At 35.9% G+C, this 22,702-nt stretch overlaps 2 protein-coding genes and 1 long non-coding RNA gene across 4 annotated transcripts in view; 2 read left to right on the top strand and 1 right to left on the bottom strand.

The window, feature by feature from the left end:
* Positions 1-6,932: 6,932 nt before the first annotated feature.
* On the top strand, positions 6,933-8,237 carry LOC149588237 (uncharacterized). The gene is made up of 2 exons (XR_016379996.1): positions 6,933-7,259; positions 7,320-8,237. It is a non-coding gene; the product is annotated as an uncharacterized LOC149588237 (long non-coding RNA).
* Positions 8,238-11,283: 3,046 nt separating this feature from the next.
* Positions 11,284-22,369, bottom strand: LOC149588238 (O-acyltransferase like protein-like). 2 transcript variants are annotated; one of them, XM_089863037.1, is made up of 17 exons: positions 22,236-22,369; positions 21,204-21,268; positions 20,950-21,128; positions 20,168-20,319; positions 19,618-19,738; positions 19,158-19,284; positions 17,951-18,156; positions 17,625-17,786; positions 17,417-17,510; positions 17,246-17,338; positions 16,954-17,119; positions 13,691-13,770; positions 13,437-13,610; positions 12,944-13,067; positions 12,159-12,333; positions 11,894-12,036; positions 11,284-11,554 (listed from the first exon to the last, which is right to left on the bottom strand). In XM_089863037.1, exons 2-17 carry the CDS (start codon positions 21,260-21,262, stop codon positions 11,396-11,398), a joined length of 2,214 nt encoding a protein of 737 aa, XP_089719163.1. In that variant the 5' UTR covers positions 21,263-21,268; positions 22,236-22,369; the 3' UTR covers positions 11,284-11,395. The 2 variants fall into 2 exon arrangements, with proteins under 2 accessions (XP_089719163.1, XP_089719162.1); XM_089863036.1 differs by having other exon boundaries at positions 20,950-21,268.
* LOC149588239 (putative glutamate receptor) overlaps positions 14,811-22,702 on the top strand; it is an 84,425-nt gene continuing 76,533 nt past the window's right edge. The window contains exon 1 of the mRNA XM_089863038.1: positions 14,811-16,434. The gene's annotated coding sequence lies outside the window, so the exon portion shown is untranslated. The remainder of the gene's footprint in view (positions 16,435-22,702) is intronic.

A 22,702-nucleotide genomic window follows, 5' to 3' on the forward strand; every position in this document is an offset into this window, starting at 1 on the left:
GGTTTAGATTATATCTACTTAAATACAACAAATCCCTGTCAACTTCAGCTTTTGTTATCAGTACGGGCTTAATATGAAACGATACAATAAATTGGCAAAGATGTATACTTTTTTCTTGGAGGAGGGAAGTATGACAATGGAGCGGCATAGTTGGGGACCATTCGTGGCTGTTAAAAGATAACAGCATGCTTTTCGGGTTGGTATATTGCATCATTGAAATCTTTCGGTGGAAATATTTTACTAGGTTAGTCACGTGTAAATTGTAGTTCTTCTTGCTATAACCAGGTGGCAGTCAAAACTTACGCCCAACCGGAGTACTATGGGTAAATTTACGGTCACGGCTGGGAAGAGCTCTCTTGTGTAAGCTATATAGAGTAATCTACTCCAGTGTAAACTTCCCTCCTCCAAGCTTTCATTATTATTGAACTTTATAGAAAGCTTTTAGCCATTTTATAAATGGGAAAAAAGAACAAAAATGCATTATCGCTACAAATGGAAGGAAAAATTCAAACCCACCATCACATATCGTTTAATATACAGCTAAGCAACACAATCCGTACATTTATCGAACTTTTCCGAATAAACATTTACCTGAATAAATAAACCGCAACATCAGCGTACGCGAAGCATTAGTTGAATATAATAGTTCCCAGATTTAGAGTCGTATTGTTTGCAATCGCATTTTCCAAAACTTTTTATTATAGTTTTGTACAAAAGAACTTGTCAAAATCGGAAAAGCTGAGGCGTGTTAATACGCTAGGTTATATCTCACCTGAATGAAAGTAGTCTTTATCAAGTAGGCTTGCAAATTTGTCAGTTAAGTACAAACGTTTTCTATATGAACAGGTAAAATCTGAGGGGAATCAAAATTACTTTAGATACACAGCTTAACTACTGTCAAAACTTTATACGTTAAAGTCTGGTATTACTATCTTTGGAAATGTTAGACACATGTTGGCTCGTTATGTTTAGAAATACGAAGTCTGCTCCTTAAGATTGCTTTGACACCGAGTCATTTTGTTTCAATATACATACTTTTGGTAATAGCAACTCTGGATTGTAGAACCCGTTAAAGTAACGACTACTTTCAAAATGAAAAAGATAACGGAAATGCAATAGCTCTGACAAACTTTCAAATGAAGAGAATGTCAATACACATTTAGGTTTAGGGCTAAATGACTAGGGTTTGAAACCTTGCTGTTATCCAGTCACACTGGTTCCTTGCAATACACTACTTAGGACGACCTTTTTTTTAATATTTTTACAACATTAAGAACATCAAGTGTCATTACTGAGATTTTGTAAGTTTCGGAATACCTAACCAAAGTTCCTTGACTTTTATCGATTATAAGTGAAAGAGTTATATTGTTCATACACTCAGGTTTTATAAAACTTACTGTTTAGAATCTCAAATTCAGTTCAGCAATAGCGAGAGCAATAAAAGAGTGCCGATTTTGCAGTCATACGCGATAAAACATAAAAGTGAATATTTTCAATTTTCTATCAAAAATCATGGGTGCGAATTACATTCTCAATTATACCCTTCTAAGTGTGAGTATTCTTGGAAATATTAATACTGTCTACATTTCATTATTGAACTTACGTGAAACAGGTAAAAACTTACCTATTTTCTTAACCTTGTTTTTTCAAAACACGCGCAGGAACACATTAAAAGTGGACTTTACGATAAATTTCGGAAGGGAGAATTCTTTACGGAAGATGTATCATTAGCTGCGGCGCAATACATTCTATTTAATCTGCCTAATGTGACGTTAGTTTAATTTTTTAATTAAATTCGTTCACGAATACGGTTTTAAGTTTCACTGTTGAACGCACTGATTTACGCCTACTAAGAAGAATTCATAAAGTTTAATAAGAATATGGGTACCACAGCTCTTTACTTTGGAGTGAAATTCGATCTGCAAATTTTTTTCCTAACGCTAATCATATTTAAAGAACGCACTCTGGCATTTGATATTAAAGTTTTACGCGTGGAAATTATTAGTTTAATGAAGGTTAAACAGCTCATGAGATAAATATATCACCCAAGAAAACCAATTTGAGTATCACGAAGCATGCGAATTTGATGAGGGTTTGAATTGTATTTTCCACATATTCATATTAACATAAATTACTTTGTTCTGTTATAAAAAAAATATCAAGCCCCCCTCGTTATAACCCGGAAAATTAACTTGAAATTCCAACAATTTGCAATGTTATAAACGACATCTGAAATACTAGACAAAGCAGTGTGAAATTTGATAATAATTAGTCAATTTACAAAAAACCTTAGTGACATTTTAAGATAAATGAGAATAGTTTTTTTAAATATATTCATAACCACAAATGATATCCCTTTAAAATAATAGAGCCGAGTTAATCGAACCTCAACGGATATTGAAATATTTCAAAAAACCTAATCTGACCGGAATGGCTGAACTACCGTACCTCATTGGCGGGTTCAAACGAAAGGTAAGCGATAGTGAATGTGGAAAACAATTAAACCTTGCAAACAGCAAAGGTTTAATGTATTGCGCATTTTTCTATCAGTTAGCGGATGTCTTCTGTTTCTTAATATCCATGTCAACTCCGAATGCTCCAATTTCATATCACGTAACTCCGGCAATTTGGATCAACAGATTTTTTATCTATACTTGCGTTGACGAAGCACCCAAGACATTGTCAATGGATGGATTTTCGGACACTATTTGGTCGATCATCATATTCTGCCTGGTTTTTGTCGCTCTTCTTTCGTACGCCTTTCAAGCGTTAATGCCTAAAGAATGTCACTCAAGATTCCGTACAATTTGGAGCTCGATTTGGTTCTACACGGCAGATATTCTCCAAAACTGTTAGTATACAAAATTTACGAAGGTTTTTTTAATAAATTCGGCCCACTTGCCACTGGACCGAATCACAGTCGACCAAAACGAATATATATATTTAATGCAGCACGATCTTCAATCTTTATTTCTATTCGACCGATAGTGGCCAAACCCAAAACCGTCATTAACCGCTTCTGCACTATAGTCTATAACATATCTTATCCGTTTTATAACACTGCATGATGGCCGATACAACATAATAATTGTGTCGGTCGATTGGGTTTTTAGTTGGAAAGTAGCTAGGTGTCGGTCAATTGCAAAGACATTATTTTATCTTAAATTTAAAATAAGTTCCATAGACTTGATACTGGATACGTATTGTGATTCTCGTTGCGAGGACCGTTCAAAACACTGCTTAGGTCTTACAGAAAATTCTCCCGTTCTACCTAAATATTCTGTATTAGCACTGCTATGCTATTTGGACACATATGAGGTTTCATTGAGTGAAAAAATATATTATATTTCGGTCGTAATTCAACATAACTAGGCCAAACTATATTTTATTTAATCTTATCTTTTAAAGCTCTTTCGGTGCAAGCAAAAAGTTCGTCTTTACAATTCTTGTTATTTGGCTGGTTTGTGGGATCATTCGTTCTAATGTCAACTTATTCGGGCATTCTGAAATCGCAATTTGTGCTGGAAAAATCCAATTTCATCAACACGTTTGACGATCTAATTAAAAGCAACGTTACACCTTTCATAAGAAATTTCTCCCCTATAGTCTACTTAATGGCAAGTAAAACCACAATATCCTCTGCACTCTGCATTTATTTCGTTCAAACATGGATCTTACAAACTCTTCGTAGAGGTTTGGAAAACTGGCCACTTACGACCAACGGGAGCTTACGATAAATTGTAAAGTTCACAGCATTGTTTATAGTTGGCTCCCACTTTCAGTTCAAAACCTGATTTTAAATTTGACGCATGCGCGCGGACACCGCTGCAAGTGACTGAGCCAGCGCCGGAGAGAGACGAGTTTAGCCACGAAGCGAACCAACCCGCCTATTCACATTAATACTCCCACTCAAGTGTCTCCTCTATTACTGGTGGTCTCCTTTAACAAGTGGAGATAAGAGTACTTGCAACAGGGAGAATGTATAAGATGGGAGACCGACAAAACGCACATAGTCCCCCGTTCATAAAACGGTACTATGCCGTTCCCCGGTTGCCATGGTTACCGATACCCCCTCGTACTGCAAGAGAGCGTACGTTCTCGCGCATTCATTCAAGCCACCTTGCTCTAGCCTTATGAGCTTGTTTATGATTTTGAATATCCCTCGTTTCCAACAACGATCACGTGACGAGCGCCTTTACCAACGGCTTGCGTGTCTTACTGTATGCGGTATCTGCCTAGTTCTTTTTACCTAACCCCTTTCCAGAACGAGTCTCCCCTCTTATACATCCTCCTTGCTTCCCAAAGAAGGGTGTCTTCCCAACCAGGATCGACGACGGGACTCTCTTTGCTGTCCTAAACTCACTGCACTTGCGTGTGAAAGAAAATTATTGTCTAACTAAGTTAATATTTCAAAGGAAAATCATTAAATTGTTTGTTTGTTTACTAGCGTGAAGCGGAAAACTTGGACGATCCCGATATATTGGCACTCAAGAAAAAGATGTTTAAGGGAAAATCGCTGATTTATAATTTCAATGATTACAACGAGAAAATCGTCAAAATGATCCATGACCGAAAAATGGCTACTCTTGACAATCCAAGATTTTTCTTGAAAGCTTTTGAAAAGCTGAGTCCTCGTTTAATGAAAAGTGGGAAAAAGCTTCATCGGGGGAAGAAAACGTTATTGTGGTTTCCGAATAGTTTCCTCTTTAGTAAAGACCTTCCTTCAACCGTCAAACAAGATATTGACAGATTGTAAGAACATTTCGTCTGAATCTTTTCAACATTCTTTACCAATTTTCATGTTATGTTTAAGTATTGGTATCCCTGACTAAGTCCAAAATTTGAATTTATTTATTTATAGAGTGGCAAGATTCATGGAGACCGGTCAAGACATTCCATTCCACCGAATCCAAAAGGGAATTTACGAAAATTCTACCAAAAGCAAAGACATTAGCATTGGTTGCCAGCCAATTGACCAAATAATGTTAAAGAAAATCTTTCAGACATGGGCTTTACAAATGACAGCTTCATTTGTAGTTTTCCTGCTAGAAATTTTGGTTTTTCTTGTGTTTACTTGCAAAAAAAGCATGTATTGAAAGTTTATTGTAAAATGTAATTAACGGCGATGGGAATTTAATTAGATTAATGTAATTTTAGATTTAAATTATGCTTCTTTATCAACCGGATCCTTGCATGTGCTTAAAACACCTAAGCTTCTCTAGTGGCATTTGTTTATACTATACTAGGCTACTAGCTCAGCAAAGACACCCGGCTGAGAATTTCGGAACATTTTTCTTACATTTTTGCTTTGCGCCATCTATCGGATGGTGCAAAGGTTTAGTCCGACTATTTTTTACGGCTGGGCGCGCCTTTTTCCCCCATTTTCCCCCCTGTTTTTCCCGTGCGGAATTCAGAAATTATTAAAAAGTACTCAGTATCACACTTAGGTGGCTCTGCAACGTGAAAGAATTTTATTTATTTATGAAATTATTTTCCTCCTCGACCGGGTTTCGATCCCGCACCATCCACAGAGCTCTCACTCCACGGATTGACGCCTTTACGCTCTCGGCCGTCTAGTCATATTAACAAGCTCGAGTTATGTTGCTTAAACCTAGCATCTCTCTCACGTCGGCAGTCGGCGCGTTCCTCTCGCGTCTTGCTTAGTTGGGGCAGGGAGGAGGGAACTTTGTTCGAGGCGGCGTCGCGACGAGTCTCTCGTTTCCATGGTATCGCGCCTATACAATGCCGAGAATTGAAATCTCTTGGCGGGAAATTCGCGAATGGTAGATAGGCAGTTTAAAACGGGTAGCGCTACAATTATAAAATACGTCGCGTTTTTAGCATTAGAAGGTTTACAAAATAATTTTAGGAATTGTACTCGTCGGAAAGTCTGAAATATAATAAAAACTAAACACATTTTTAAAGTAAGAGATATTTGATTTGTAAACCAAAAGAAATTAATACCGTAGTCTCTGGAGAGTGTATCAGGGAAACCTCTGTAACTAAGCAGGTTTATGATATTACCATCTCTGTAAGTGTTCGAATTAAATAAATAAATATTTATATTGTAAGTTAATTAAATTAACTTGCAAGTGCTTCTAGACAGACACATTTTTGAGGTTAACCATACCTGTACATTTAATTTGGGAATTTAGGTTTTGGGATTAGATAAGCTAAAGTCTAAAAACTTATTTTTTCTCTTTAAGCGCGTTACAATTTTGGACAAACAAAGACGATAATTTGATGTTTAATTTTAGTATTGGCATTCGCAATAAAATCTTTCTATTAACGTTTGATTACTCAAATAATCCTAATAATAAATTTTACGAAGCACAAGCACTTTCTAAGGTTCTTTTCACTTTTCAGTAACAAATTTTGACAATGAAAAATTATCATTTTAAGTTTAAATTTGCCTAAAAACGATAATGATAATTTATTTAATTAACTCTTAATTGGATTCTTTTCAGTTACATATTTGCCAAAGACAAAATATCGTTTCAAGTTTAAATTTACCTATAAACGTTAATGATAATTTATTTAATAACTTCTTAATTTTAACTAATAAGAGTAATCAATTACTAATCATCACTTATGATCACTAACTTTAAGAAAAAAAGTTCAATATTATTTTTATAAACGTAATAAAAATAAGCATTGTTAACATGATAATTCAAAACCTAATACTACAACTTCACATTAAGTAATGAGTTCAGAAATAAATGTACTTGTTTCTCTCACCAGAAGGAAAACAATTATCTAGACATCAAGAAACAATATCAATATCATCATCCCATTCGTAAACGCAACAGTTATGAACCAAATTTCAAAATTTGCAAAAAAATATCTTCGAACTCACTTCCTTGCTGATTGCAGACGCTTTTCTATGCCTAGCAGCCTACCGGCGTTTCCCTATTGTAGCGTCATCTACGTACACTACTATTTTAGCAATTTGGAAGAAATAATTATTCATTGTTAACTATCTATTAAATTTAGTGTTTTAATTGTAAATTTTATGTATGAGCAAAACAGTTTAAAATTACTTTGGCATATGTATTAAAATTAGGCCGACATGATGGCGCTAAATAGAGCCTAGATCTGACTTAGATAACCAGCCTTCATTCCGACTCTCAGAGCATTCCACCCCCATTTTTCCTTATAACTACACCCCCAGTTCAAAGAATTCGATTTACATGTATAAGCGCGACTTTTGAAGAAAATTCAAAGGAACCGAAAATTAACATTAAGTTTTATGGGAGGAGGTAGGTATTTTTGCCAGATCCTTTCTTTGACCTATTGATTCAAATGACCTTAAATTGTAGTGAGACGTGTGTTTCAATGTGTTTTATTATACTGAAAATGATTAAAGAAAGGCCAAACTGTTGATATCTTCGGATCTACTGATCCAAATGTCCTGAAATTTCACCCCGAGGTGTGTTACAATCTATTCTATTACATTTAATAGGATAAATATTTGAATAAAAATGAATTTCTAATGTAAAAATTGTAAATTCAGTATTTCTAATGTGAAAATTGTAAATTCAGTATTTCTAATGTGAAAATTGTAAATTCAGTATTTCTAATGTGAAAATTGTAAATTCAGTATTTAATCCACAATTCAGTACTTACAACCATTTTCCAAGAAAGAAACCCAGCCCCATCCTTGTCCAAAACAGGCCTTTTAGAGAGTAATAGATTATAAAACCAAGACCTCTTGAACCAATATTCTTAGATTTGTAAACGTGCCGAGGGGCAGGTCTCGCGAAACCTGATCAGTTGAATAACACATATAATGAGAACGTTCTGCGTTCGTTACCAAATGATACTGATAAAAAATTATTGCATTAAAATGTAAGGTCTCCCTCGCAAGAAGCTTCAGTATGTCATCGAAAAAGTAGAGTACCGCTGAGAGGAAGCTTTTTTCTTCTTGGACCTGCTTGACAACTAAGTATAATTTAAAACTATATCTCAAGTAAATCCTGGTTTTTTTTACCAACAGTAACTGATATTGTGATACTTTTCCCCCACCCTTTCAGTTAGTTTCTTAACATAGTAACGTTTACATGGTAGAAACACAAGGGCTTTTCTGAACTTTCCCATTAAGATGTGTTGTAAGCTTTATGGCCTGTAATTTGGTTTAGTTACAGGATTTTTAGTGCCATGTGTAAGCGATATGTTTAATCTTGCAAGGGCCTGAAAGTACTAAATTTATTATTTTGACAAAACTAATTAATTTGAAAGTTTTTATCCATTTTTAGATATAATAGATAGTAGCACATCTCTCATTAAAGTTTCATTACATTTGGACCATTAGACCTAAATATATTGTGGATTGAATACTGGATTTACAATTTTGGCATTGGATATTATTTATCAACAAGAGGAAAAAAATTATACTTGAACTTCATATCACATTATTTGTGTTTTTGCTTTTGCGCTTCGAGTTGCAAAACTATTGGCCCGGCCCTTGCTGGAAGGCTGGCTGGGTGCCTTTCCGCCCTTTTTCGCGTGCGGAATTAGATTTAAATTTATTAATAGCATTTAGAACCATACTTTATGTGGCTTTGCAACGTCAACGTATTTTATTTATTTAAGAAACTATTAAGATTAGTCATTGTAAGTAATTGACTACACTTATTATAAGTTAAAACAACAGATAATTAAATAAATTATTAAGAACGCTTACAGGCAAATTTAAACTTCAAATAATAATTTTGGTTTGTCAAAAATTGTATGTGAAAAGAACCTTACAAACTGCCTGGTCCAATTTATTATTAAGGGTTATTTGAGTAATCAGACGTTAATAGAACGATTTTGTTGCGAATACTAATGCTTATAATTTAATCTACAAATTATCATGTTTGTTTATAAAAAATTGTAACTGAAAATAACCGTTGAAACTGCTTTGTCGAAACTATCATTGAGTTTATCAAACCGCACTAGAAAGATTTTATTGTGAATACTAATTCAAAAATAGTTTGTATAGTATAAAACAACTGTAATTGTTTGTGTTAAAGAATTTATTTTAAGGTCAATGATTATATTAAACCAAAGTCATACTAAATTGATTTTGTTCATAATCGAAAGGATATTTGATAAGGAAAAAGAGAATACCGCCAAAAATATTTGCCAGAATCACACCAGTTCTAGCCAAAAGAGGGCGCGCAAAGCATAATATGGCCGGGGCCATCTTGTTTTGTTTTAAAAGACGGCGGCCCAAAAAGCCAAGAAGCCCGTCTGTAGGATATAGGAAATCAGTGTACTGAATATTAATAAAAAACGGTTGAAACGCGCTGACGTTATTCTATAGGAAGTTTATTATATTTCTGTCCGCCATCTTTGAAGATGGCCGCGGATTGGAAAAATCTTTCATATTGCGCGCCTACTACTTAAGAGTAACGTCTATGCAGATTTTCAAGCTTGTACATAAAGCAGTTTGGGCTGAGCGTGGAAATCCGGTCATAGACAAAGCTTAGAGGGTATTAAATAAGGCTGCTTAAGTCTATGTTATTTACAAAAGTATATAGATAAAAACAAAAAGTACAATTCATTAACAATTCCCTGCCTTTAGCTGTAGACGACATGTAAAATGAGTAGCAAACTACCCTTCGCTCAACCGCCTTCAGGAACTAACCAGTCTGGAAAGAGCTCCTTGACGTCATAGGTTTGTAGAAAGTAGTACATGATGCAGGCGATCCAAACGTTAAATTTTGGTACTAGAGCTGGCATCTGCTACTTTATGAGCCTATTCACGCCTTGTTCCCTGTGCCACGGTCGGGAAGGTAATCATACGCAGAGGAGGGTCGACACTATTCTGGGATAAAGAGAACTTCTCATATTACATGGTGCGAGCAAGTTTCAACAAAGTGTACTTTAGGTTTTTATATCTATATACTTTTGGTAGTTATAAGTTTAGGTTGGCATTTTAGTGCAAGATTGTAAAAAGCGAGTTAAATTTAATCATGTTAATGATTGTTTGGTATTATGTAACATAATGAGAAACACGATCACCTAAAATATCTACAAGTAACAAATTAGTTGGTGTATTTTAAACTGTGTAATCAAATGGTAATAAATAGAATAGTCAAACTATTAAAGGCATTTATGCTATCAATTACTTATCTGACCGTCATTATCATTACCTTCCTGTGCCTTATCCCCCCCCTCATATTAAAGGATGTTTTCCAAATATAAGGCAATAAAGAAACCTCAGACTGAACTAACGTTTTTGGAAAGTAATATGGGCCTCAGTGAAGTAACATCCAACAGTTGGAAACTCGTTATTTTTCGTGTTAGTTCCGTTATTCCTAAAAATAGGTTTCGAAACACGATCATGCAGTAATTAACCACAACATTACTTTCCCGCATAACATGTCGGGCGTCTGCTGTTTTCGCAATATTGATCCGAGTAGGTTAGCCGAGTTTATTACGATAGATTCCGCCAAACAGAAACTACCAAAATTGTAGTAATTTCAAATTAAATCATCATAAAAATGAATCAAATGCTCAATGTATCAAATTTCAATTGAGTTAAGGCTGCCCATAGCAATAATTTATAATGGAAAATGCAAAATACTTATATTTTTCGAAACATGATCGTAAATTTTTTCTTACCAAATTGTTGAAACTCAAACGAAGGATATTGAAATCTCAGGTCTATACTTAATTTTACAAGTGTGTTTTAAAGTGCGAAACAATTGAAAAGACTGAACCTTTGATTTTAATGGCGAACACATTATTTCCATAAAAATTAAGACTTTGACTGCGTGCTAAAAAAATTCTTACTCTGCAGTTTCTTTGAGATATAACTGTAATGTATTTTCTACACTGTCTAGTAATAATTTCGCTATCTGTTATTTTACACAATCATAGGCGGCCGCCATTAAGTATGAAATTTCACGGATATAAGCGAAAAAAGTTAAACAAGTTTTGAAACCAAAATAAAACCTCTCCGAGTCGTGGCGCAATTAAGATGTAGGTGTCATTCTTCGTCTATTATCCCCTATACTGATATTGATATTATGTATGTTTCCACGAGCTCCTACTTTAAGAAGGGAGGGGGGGGGGAGAGATCACGGCTCTTCAACGCAATTATGTCTTCTTCGAAAATTCTCAGGTAATATTAGGTTTTTTATTAGCAAATTTAGTCCTTATCATGTTGAGAATTCATAATAATTTTATCGGAACAGTTGTAAAGACTACTGTGTGACTAAAGACTTCGCCTAGCTTTGGGTTTGGTGCGATTTACCACACGTCACTGTGTAATTAAATGTAATTAACAGAACATGAGCGTAATATGTACTTTATTATACAACAATACTCATTAGTGATTCATTTATTAACGAGTAAACAAAACACTCTTTCGTGGTGCTAATTAATTAATAAAATGAACTCGTTTTTAGACTATTTTCCCATTTCCATTCAATTCGACATTTTTCATTTCAACTTTAGGTTCTCTGTAAAGCTTGGTTAGTCTGATTATAGGCGATTCGAAGAGTAATGTCAGAAAGAAGGCGAAAATATATGACAAAGCAAAATATCCGAAGAATTCTCTGAACTGCAAAATTAAGAAAAGTTAGAACAGTCTGAACATAATTATAATTGTCGTATGCCTATGTTCTTTAAGGACTTCTTGCAGTTTGTTCCGGTTGAATGGTCAAATCAAGAAAACCACTGAGGTTATTGCAGGTTTCCAATAATTGGACATGTGTTGCCATTTTCTCAACGTAACAAGGCAGATCTTGTGGAAACAGCTAGACTAATTATCTAGAATCTATGACCTACGTTACTTCATGACAAACTTTCAGTAACCAGTGACAAACTTATGAACTTATGCTTTTATGTATTTCTGACAGCCCTTTTGGATCTCTTGAGTGAATTTAAAGAATTGTCTTACCATAATGCCATAACTAAAGTGATTAGGCGTGCTTGGATTCACTACGGACAAGGAAATTAAAATAGGATGAATCAAATAGGCACAATACGTCAATCGGCTTAAAGGAATCCAAAATTTTAAGGAAAGAAACGAATTTACTGGGCCTGAAAATTAAAAAAAAAAAAATATATATTTTAAAAACTTTGTCCTCCCCTAGGATTGATGGTGCTCGGACATTTCCGAGCACCAATTAACATTATTTTGTTAACCATAATTAAAGTCATACCTCCATTATCGGTCAAACAAGCGAAAATGATCCACGAGACTCCAGCGGCCCATAAACTTCTTGAAAATGTGTTATATAATGTGTTTACTATTGGTCCATGGTCAACGAAATAAACGACATTGATAGTAAGAAATAGAACCAAGAGACAAAGGGTCCATCCTGACAGTACTTGTTTCTAGTAATTATAAGGATTGTTGAAACTTACAGTTCATTTAATTATGTAACGTAACGTGGACAGAGTGAGAGGAGTTTTAATAAAAGTTACTATTTATTACAGAGGGATGGGAAAAGTCATGGGAAATATTAAGTAACAAGTAAAATTTTGACAAAACAACCTAATAGCATAATTTAGATGGCCTAAAGTTTTCATGCATAATTTTACTATCTGTTACCCGCGCCGTCGCTCGCGTGTAATTAGAACTTCCGTCAAAAATGTTACAAAGAATGGGTAGATTTCACTTATGACTAATATGTTTGTAGCACCCCAGGAGCGGAGGCCCGTCAGCCCGTCGGGACATTTTTATTACTTTTCATGCGGACCTTATTCCATAAAGAAGGGTTTTCAAATTTCTGGCCGCCATTTAAAAAGATGGCAACAAATCGAACCCAAAAGACCATTGAGCCCGTCTATAGGTTAAAGGAAACCAGTGTACCAAATATTTGTGAAATCGGTTGAAACGCGCGGACTTTGTTGCATAGAGAAATTTTTTACATTTCTAGCAACTATAGGAAACCACACGGAGTATTGCAATACGATTTTTGCTCTTGTTATATTTTTAACTTACTCTGCTCAAAATGGTCCGAGATTGTTTTACTAATAACAAAACATATCCTAAAAGGCATCCAATAATGTACGGTGGAATACGATGTTGTGGTTTAATGTAGACATTGTCCATGTAGTATTCGCTTCTAAAAAGTTAATTAAAATATAGGACCAGGGATAGATGTAATTTTAGAAGCACGAATGGAGAACGGTTATCATTTACTTCAGTCCGATTCACTCATTGGCTCACTTAAACTATACGTTTTGATGACGTTGCTGACGGTACGGCGAAAAATACGTAATTAATTTTTAAATCTGTCGCTATGACCCGCCTCGTCTTTCATTCCCGGTCCCTGGGAAAAAGGCCCGGGACTTTGACGCGCGCCCAGATTACTCTGCTCTCCATGTTGAAGGGAGGGCTCTATACTGGGCTATGAGTCGGACTGAAGTAAATACTAACCGTTCTCCATTCCTGCTTCTAAAATTAAATCTATCAGTGATAGAACTAAACCTACTTCACCAATGGTTGTGGAAAATTAAATATCATTCCTGTAATGTTACGTCCATCATTTATGAACCCTGACGGTAGCAAACTGTTGGTCCAGCATTCGTAACTGGTAATGAACATCGACCCAAATATCATCGTTAGAGCGATAACTAAACCAATTTTTCTTTCATACGCATTGGAGCTGTGTAATAAACGTGTGTGTGTGATTAAACCATACTACAACACATGGAAACGGCTTTACAAACAAACAAACAGACAGACCTTTTTAAGTAAATTAAGAACAATGGAGCAATCATAAAAAATTGGGTGTCACATGAAAGGTACCATCCCCAAGCTAAGCACTGAAAATATAAACCATTTAATGTCAATTCGCTGCCTATGACCTTTCACCAATTTCCTAAAGATGAAGATAGGAAGAGGAAATATGGGTTGTCCGAGTTTATTTGGGATGAAATGAGTTCCTATGTTTCAGATGAATACCGGTGTAAATAAATTAAACATGTTCCTATATTAAACCACCAATTAAGTTAAAGAAATTAGTTGAGAACAGTATGTAATAATTTTCAATCGCTTATCTTATGATAATCATGTATTTACATATAGTTTACTAATCAATAATCCAATAATTTTCAAAATTATTGTCCTATAATTCATATAATTAAAATTTTTAAATCATATTTCCTTCCTTAGTTATAAAATTTCAAGATTTTACCCTAGTCGCCCTGTACTTGCTTTAAACTTGAATTATTTAAAATTAATCATGAAAGTATTCAAAAATAACTTTAGTCAATGTTGCCCAACTGGTCGAAGAGAAATGTATTGCGCGAACACAACCAGTATTTCAAATCTCGGATAAATCCCTCCACCTATTGGGAGAAAATAGATCAGGGTTACCTAAAAATACGCAGAGACAACCCAAGAATGTCAATTTTTGTTAATATTGACTGTGTTTGTTTGATAGCTCCAATAATTTCAGATTCTTAACAACAGATAGCGTTATATATTTTGCATAAACCATAAATAAAATTATCATCTTATTAAAGTAAATCGTGCTATAAACATCTTTTAAAGAACGCTACACTTCTTCTTATGGCATGAGGCCAGAGAGAATTTAGAAGGGGAGTAGAAGGCCCCCCTTTGACTCTTTTAAACGTGATGACGCCCAAACAAGATGTCGCGTTGAGCTTTTTGGGGTAGGCCAGTTTCCGGTCACATGTTCTAAAATCTCTCTGTTACAAACGCATCATACCGGAAATCGACCTGCCTAGATAACGTTTAGCAGACGACGTTGCGCTACATTCCAAACCACCACTTCCACACCCCTTCTAAGTTCCCTCTGATGAGGCTAAAGAGTCTTTCAACGGTTTCGCCACCCCAAAACCATAACAGACGACGGGTGGCTGAATATTCCACTTTACTTTCGGAATATGTTCAGCCCGGCTCCGCCGCCGTCCACGTTGATTCCTCCTCTCCCCTCTAACCGAGAGAGAATTAATCATGTAACGCGATCGCAATTAATTTCGCTTTAAACTTCGTAGTGCAACGGATTGAGATTTCTTTTAACATCAAGTTTCTTTTCTTTTTTTTTGTGAAAATATGAAACAACTGTTCAACAAGCACAATGAGCCGAAGGTATGATTGTTTTAATTTATTAAGCCTCTCATTCGGAACGAATCAAGACGGCGTAGGCTTATTATGGTTTTAGAACCCCTTCTTTTAAGAATTAACGCTGCCAATAGATCCTCCGAAATTAGTAGGGCTGACTAACATCATGTAACGGAATATTCCCCCAAACGACCGGCTAAGATCTAAATTCCCAGAGGGTAACTGTTGCAAATGAAGACGTTGATAATTTAATGTGAGCCTCGTGTTGTTGCTACCGTCGTCCATTTTTCCGACGGGGTGGTCGGGCGAGCTTCGGCTTCTCGTTACAGTTTAGTAGCAGTTAAGGCAAACGGCAGCCATCTTTGGACACCCCTTCTTCTCGAACTTTCCATATTGGATTTCTAGCTTTAATCGGTTTAAATCTCAGTTATTCTTGAGTTTGTCATGGATTAGTTTAATTTATGGGACTTGATATAATTTATCGGGACTCGACACAGGGACCTGACATAATTTATCGGGACTCGACACAGGGACCTGACATAATTTATCGGGACTCGACACAGGGACTTGATATAATTTATCGGGACTCGACACAGGGACTTGATATAATTTATCGGGACTCGACACAGGGACTTGATATAATTTATCGGGACTCGACACAGGGACTTGACATAATTTATCGGGACTCGACAACCAAAATATTCTAAACATCTAAAATGTGTTTGTTTTGGGCGGAATTTTTATATCGGGTTGCTTAAACTTTGTGTGAACTTTGACTTTTGTGACGCGGTTACATTTGAACTTCACGCGAACTACGGTTATCTACGAGTTCATCGGGATGCCAGAAACAGTGGGTGAATACTTAAGTTCGCAAGCGAGTAAGCAACCTTTAAAGTCAGAGCACCGCGTCCCATAGTCCCTTTCCCAGCTATCAGGTCCCATAGTCCCTTTCCCAGCTATCAGGTCCCATAGTCCCTGACCCTAATCCGCAAGGCTTATTGTAACAAGCGAGCAGTACCAAACGTATGCGCGCATTAACAAACTTTCAGGTAAGCGCAGCGTCCAATAGACCCTTTCCCTATAACGCGCACATCTGGAAGTCACCTGATCATGTCACCTTGAAACATTTTTAAGTGAGTAAATAGAGGCCGATCAGGTTTATTACTGTCCTGCCTGTGGGAAACCTGCAAACTGTCTACCGTGAAGTTACTTTTGAAATGCGTCAATCAGTTTCCCAAACTGTTAAAAACATAGACACTTTCAGTCGCGTCTCGGGGTTAGCTTTTAAAAGTTTAGCTTTGTGAACTTTTCGCGTGATAGGTTCGCATCGTGTTTGTGCGAATTGTGCGCGATTTTTGTGTGACATTTTCACCATGTTTGGATTCGATCGTCGTTAAAATGTAAGTACCAGTTTTATTATAATGTGTTGTCGCTCGCTTTGTTACGTCTCTGTGCTTTTTGCGTTATTTGGTTATTAATGACGTCAGACATGGAAGTCCCGCCTATGATAAATGTAGTATAGATTGTACAGCTTGGAGAAGTCAGGAACTTGTGATAAATTAGGGATTTCATTATCTTTATCAAACCACGGTTAGAGTAATTAAAAATATAGTGCGAAGGTCATCAAGTGAACTCTGCTTAGCAACTAAACATTATTAGTGATATTGGGAAAAGAACTAATTGTCAGGGATTTTCAATGAAATAATTTTACGATACGTCCCAATTTAAACCCTAAGTAAGCTACCATTATCCATCAAGTTGGGGGCGGATTTTTAAAAACCTTTCTTAGTTCGTGCCTACTATTTAAGAGTAACGTCCCCGCAAGTTTTTAGCCTTCCAGGTAAAGTGGTTTGGGCTTCTCGTGGATTTTCAGTCAGTTAGTCAGAACTTATATTGATAATAATTTTGTTATTAATCACCTCCTGGCCGATTTTATGGTAATTGGAGATGTAAAGCAAATTTAGCCACCACTTATCGTAGCAAAGTTCCTTCTGATGCTCGAGCAAATCCCAGTTTAAAGAAGGCCCAAAAAAAGGCGGCAAAGTGATAAAGCAAATTATAATCATCATGTACGCCGGTGTCAACCTAAAAGTGAAAAGTTTAAGTTATTTAGTAACGTAAAATTATTATACTTATGGAAGAGGCAAGGCCTAATGACTTTTAAATTATTATTATTATGCTGATAAGAAAAATTTTCTCGTTCGATCTCACCTTATATATCTAAGAACGTATAATTTGCAAATATTCCATTTTGTAACTTCCAAGGTTTGTTCTTTTAAGAAAATGTATGAAAATAAAAATCCACTGGAAAAGGTTAGGTAAAACCACTAATTATTATCGAACGCAAATTTAATTTGAAATTAAGATAATGAAACTATTTACCTCATTACGAAGAAAGTGTCAACAGAAAAGGTCGCGGACGAAATGAAACTGAATTTCATCTTTAATGTCTCAAATAAAATGTCAAACATGTTGTCTGAAAACAAATGCAGTTTCTACCTTAAATGCAGTTATACCTTTTATATGTGTTCTATTTGTTACGTTACTTAAGCTACTTAACACATACTTAACATAAATAGTTTAAACATACCCATTTGAGTTATACCCATATTGATAGAATGACCCAATATAACCCAGCCCATGGTAATTGTCCGAATTCCGTGTATGCAGCTGAGGTCGCCAGCCTTATTTGATGTGTCGAAGATAAAATTTGTATTTTTTATTATGGAGAAGCACCGTACTACCTCTTTCACTATGATAAATATTCAAATTTAATCATTTATTATAAAAAGCTCCGTTGAAATGCGATTCATTGAAAAATGCTTCAAGATTGAAATTATCGAAAGTACCTCAAAGCATTCTTTAATTGCTTTGGTTAGCTCAATGACTACAATATTTAGAATGAACTTGTCTAACCTGTAGAGCTCATTTTTTCGCTGAAATGCCTAACAGCACTTGGTTCTTTAAATGCATCTTCGTGAACTTTCGAAGAATTAAACTTGATATGATCGGGAGTTGAAATGTATGGGAGCGTTTTGACTTCGAGTTTGTGGGGTTGACTTAATTTGTAGTCTACAACTGTAGCCATTATCAGTATAGTAAATAGGACGAGTAGAAAGGTTCTGCAAAATGAGAGGTGTTTAGTTTAAGTAAAATTATTCAAAGACATCTTTCGTACTATATTATCGTGATTATTTAAAATAAGGATGAATTAATACTATAGGTCTCATTGTACTCTGTGTTATTGCTGGTTACAATCTTCTCTCGAAAAAGCAATTCGTGCATCTTTCTGCGATTGAGGGAGTCTTGTCTTAACGGATCACGTGACACGACAACATTTCTTAGTCTTCTGACAGATTGCGTCGAAGTATGCGCGCAAAAGAACGAGCTATAATTTTTACCTATATTACCGTTCCTTTTCTGAATAAGAATGTTCCCAAATAGTGTCAAGTACATTCTGAATCCGAGGAAAAACTAAATACCACAAAGGCACAAACTGCACAAATCGTGTTCAAACGCATTCCAGAAAAATCGTGATAAATATTTCACATCAAAATTCTTTGTAACCCCCTTTTAATCGATTCCTTGGCTTAGCAGCTTAATGGAAAAAGTAGAGAAAGGAGAGTTAAAAAGGGGAGGCAAGGTAACTTGAATGACCCATTAGTTTCTATCTCTCAGGACCTCAGGGGAATTCATCTCGACGCAAAGCGGAGGAGTGGTACGTCACGTGATCCTTTAAGGAGGAGGAGGTAGAGTTGTAAACAAATTTCTCTCTGTTGCGCATGTGCGGAACTGAAGGACCGATCTAGTGCTCGGTACCGGATTTGAAAGGGAGGGGGAGGATGATGGAGATTATGGTCTCTCCAAGACTCCTGCTATTTGTGTTCACTGGCAGAGAACCCTCATGAATTGAACGACGCAGGTCTTGCGTAAAGAGATAGCCACAAACGGGGGACGCTAAAGTATCGTTTTTGAGAACGACTTGACTGAACCTAGAGAATCTCCCTGGATATTTCCAGACTTAATCGAATTTGTTTACGAACATTCAATTCAAAATTCGATTATTTACAATTTTTCGAACCGAAAATTCATCGAATACTGCGTTTATATACGATCTACTTACACGCATGCGATTGTTTGGATAGGTAAAGGTTCATCAAGCGGGACACATACAATATCATGCATAGATAAAGCGCTATCCAGAGATGAAACTGGAAGAATCTTGCTCAATGCTTCAATTGGATTTTTACCTAAGATTGTTTTTTAACATTAATTATGGTTTATAATACCATTTACGCTTTTCAAAGGAGCAAGCGAGGTCACTAGTGATAGACGCGAATTTTTTACTAGTATGAAAAAAGGAAAACAATCTTCCTTCCGCAATAGTGCAATACATCATTTTGGCATCGTAAATGCAATTAAAATCAAGCAATATTTTATATTCAGGGTTATTCTGTACTGTTAGTACAGTAGCTTATCTTTTGGTTGAAATTCGCCGATTTTTTTGAGGAGATGTGGGGTCGAAAATGGAACTATGTCACCCATGCTCACTCACTCACTATGACTTTCAAATAATTAAGTACTTTTAAGCTTCCTGTATTCGCTTACGATTTGTCGAACAGCTTTTCTTGTATAACTATGCTTTAGTTCTTCACCGCCACAAAGATTTGGAACACAGAGGCCATATTTTAAACCGGCAAATGCCTGGAAATACACATTTATTTTCTTTCGGTGTTTATCATGGAAAAAAGATCACCAATTTTGTCCTATGAATAACTAAGTACGAATTGATTCATCTTTTTTCAATTTTCATTTGATCCATAATGGACTACAATTAACTAGGTTGGTCTTTTACTACAAAATAACAAGCATTTAATTAGTCTTAAAAACGAGGACTACTGTGCCGCGCATTGGTTTAGTTGTGTCTGCTAAACCGAACCTCTTACCCCTTACTTCTCCCAGCTTGTGAGAACTGAGAATTCAACCAATCCCGTAGGGGTAAGAGTTTTGGTATAGCAGACGCTACTAAACCAATGGGGGTGCAGTAGTTCTCGATTTTAAGACTAATTAAATGCTAATTATAGGACTAAATAGGTGATTAGAAGAGCTCAGAATCATAATATAAATAATAACTTTAGGCACAATCTTGCAGTATCTCCCTTTTAATCCCGATGGAAATTCTTTGGATTTTGGCGCCTTTACTCGTAAACATTCATCGAAACTTCCAGGCCAATAGATGTTGCCTAATAAAATCCCACTCGGTGGTTTAGCAAAAGAATCCAGCACTGTAAAATATAGAATTTTGTTACAGCATCGTTCAGCTGACCGAACCCTTATCATCCACTTTGGTCATTATTTTAATCGAAACTTATTAAAACGCGTTCAACAGCTTACGAAGTAATGTTACCAAATAAACTCAACGTGAGAGCTGGAAGTATCAGAAGTATATAATACTTCTCTTCAAGAGAAGTGTACCGCAAAGCGGGGTAAGTGTAACGTCATTCTTCCCAATATCATTTTACATTTGGAGTGTTCAAGGTTACTAAACCGAATCACATACGCGATAAATAGTTCCCTAATCATTACTCTATTAGCGCTTAACTAGTTCGCAAGGCGCATGCGCTTGTGGATTTTTGTCCTACGTCAAGACAATCAAGGTTTGTGGGTTGATTGCTGGGGATTTTGTGCAAAACAGTTATATAATTCTCCCTAGCACGGTGCGATGCCCATTTCAAGTTTGTTGAGCAGGAGAGCAAACAAAAAGGGTGAGCCTGGGAAGAATGACGCTACATAACTAAAGTATTCTAAGGATACAGTGTGTCATCCTTCTTCTATTAACCCCTTCTGGTAGTACCAAGGCACGTGGAAGTTTCCTTTATCTTTGATTTCGTGACAATATTCATGCTTTGACTTACTTTGTAGTACCCACATACTCATTACGTTATCGGACATATATTGAAGCGATTTCGTGCAGTTCAAGACTGTCGTCGGTATCGGCCTATCAATCTCTTTCGCATTTATTAGCTTAGGTCTGAGAGCTTGAAGTGAAGATAGATTCCTTAATTGTCCCAAGAGTGAGGCAATCATCTTGTTCCTTACGTTTACATCATGGACAGTTTTACTTAAAATGTCGTTGACGTTATTTATACCATCTTCTAATTGTTCGGACCATTGAAATGATGTACTTGCAATAATTAGGCAAATCAGTACTGAAGTTGTTTTGCACATGTTTACCTAAATTAGGTGTAAAATATTAATTATAAGGAAAGCCAAGGTGTATTAAAAAATTTGTCTTCATAAAGCGCGATTCTATGACTATGGTTTTTGGATAGTCGCATCAGCTGAGAGAGAAACGCGCTTTGAAAAATGCGGAGATACGTAAGGGGGAAAGAAAAACGAGATAGAGCTTCGTGTGTTTTCCGTGCGCACATGCTTTGCGCAGCCTCGGAAATCTATCATTCTTTCTCTCTCGCTCTCTCTCACTCTTTCTCCGTCGCTCTTTCTCTCTCTCTCTAGCTCTCTCAGGATTCTCTCTCATCAAATTTTGGTCAGAAATAAACAATATATGGTCTAAGTTTATAAGATATGTTCCATAACTATGACACTTCCTGGAGACTTACATCTCGAACTAGTTCTACATCTAGAACGACGTTAGATTTGACTACACTCGGTTTTGCAGTCCAACTTCCTATTTGGAGAGTCTGTACTAAGCCTTTGAGAGCTCCTTACCAGGCATCGCAAACGAAAATCTATGACATTTCACCTACGTCACTTCATGACATTCTCTCTATTAACCATTGACAATCTTATGAAACATATCTTATGATCTTTTGTCTAGACCCATATTAAAGCCACATCGTTCCCATATACTCCAACAATTCATTATTATTCTATTCGGTTGAAAGCAAACCGTAATTCAACCGAATCAGTGATAATCAACGCCCAAATCGTACCGATTAACCTATAGAAGGCTTAAATTTTGAAGGGATAAATTTCAATTATATCCACGCCATGTTATTCCTATTTAATAGAGGAGTATTGTAGTAAAAGCCTTATTTGCTTTACCAATTCTCTTTTTAAAAGTTTCAACAAAGTTACTGATTATTATAGTTTAATAAGTGATAAAGATTATAAATGGATCGCTTTATTAAAATTCTGAAATTAAATTTTGAACTTCAAGCTAGCAAGGTACAGTACTTACATGCGAGAGAGGACCGCAATAAATGCTTGTTCGTTTTGCCAGCAAAGCTGGTTTTACACCGTAGACGCGTATAATAACTATATAAGAACTTAGGTATATGAAACAGCATAGCCTTTACACATCTGTTGTTGTACATACTCTTTAAACCTTTACTATAAAAGCTTGCGCTTTAGCTAAATAAGGCATTGTTAAATTCAACATTTAAAAATATCAAAATTCCAAGTCAATTTACTTTTTTATCAATAAAATTTGAGAATTGTTTAAAGGGAGGGTGAAGTAGAAAATCAAGTGGTTTTTTTTATCGATTCTTCCACTAATTACAAGACCAGTCTGCATAGTGAAATATTCAGGAAATACCTCCGAATGACTTTAAAATTCAAATTCGGTTCAAATTTTAAGGATAATTTGAAATAAAGACCTCTGACCAATCGCGTAACGCCCTGCCTTCCTGTTAACAAAATTCTAGT

This window comes from Phalangium opilio, unplaced genomic scaffold (assembly GCF_054372755.1).
Source record: "Phalangium opilio isolate 3A_F unplaced genomic scaffold, DU_Popi_V2 ptg000662l_1, whole genome shotgun sequence".
NCBI classification, from domain to species: domain Eukaryota; kingdom Metazoa; phylum Arthropoda; class Arachnida; order Opiliones; family Phalangiidae; genus Phalangium; species Phalangium opilio.

What these genes read in the sequence shown, in the direction of transcription:
- LOC149588238 (XM_089863036.1), bottom strand. Translation starts at nt 21,262, where the DNA reads ATGTGCAAAACAACTTCAGTACTGATTTGCCTAATTATTGCAAGTACA. An exon ending in TACGTTCTTAGATATATAAG is followed by an intron (nt 17,120 to 17,245) that starts GTGAGATCGAAC and finishes TTTCACTTTTAG; the next exon opens with GTTGACACCGGCGTACATGA. An exon ending in ACTTTAGTTATGGCATTATG is followed by an intron (nt 11,555 to 11,893) that starts GTAAGACAATTC and finishes TTAATTTTGCAG; the next exon opens with TTCAGAGAATTCTTCGGATA.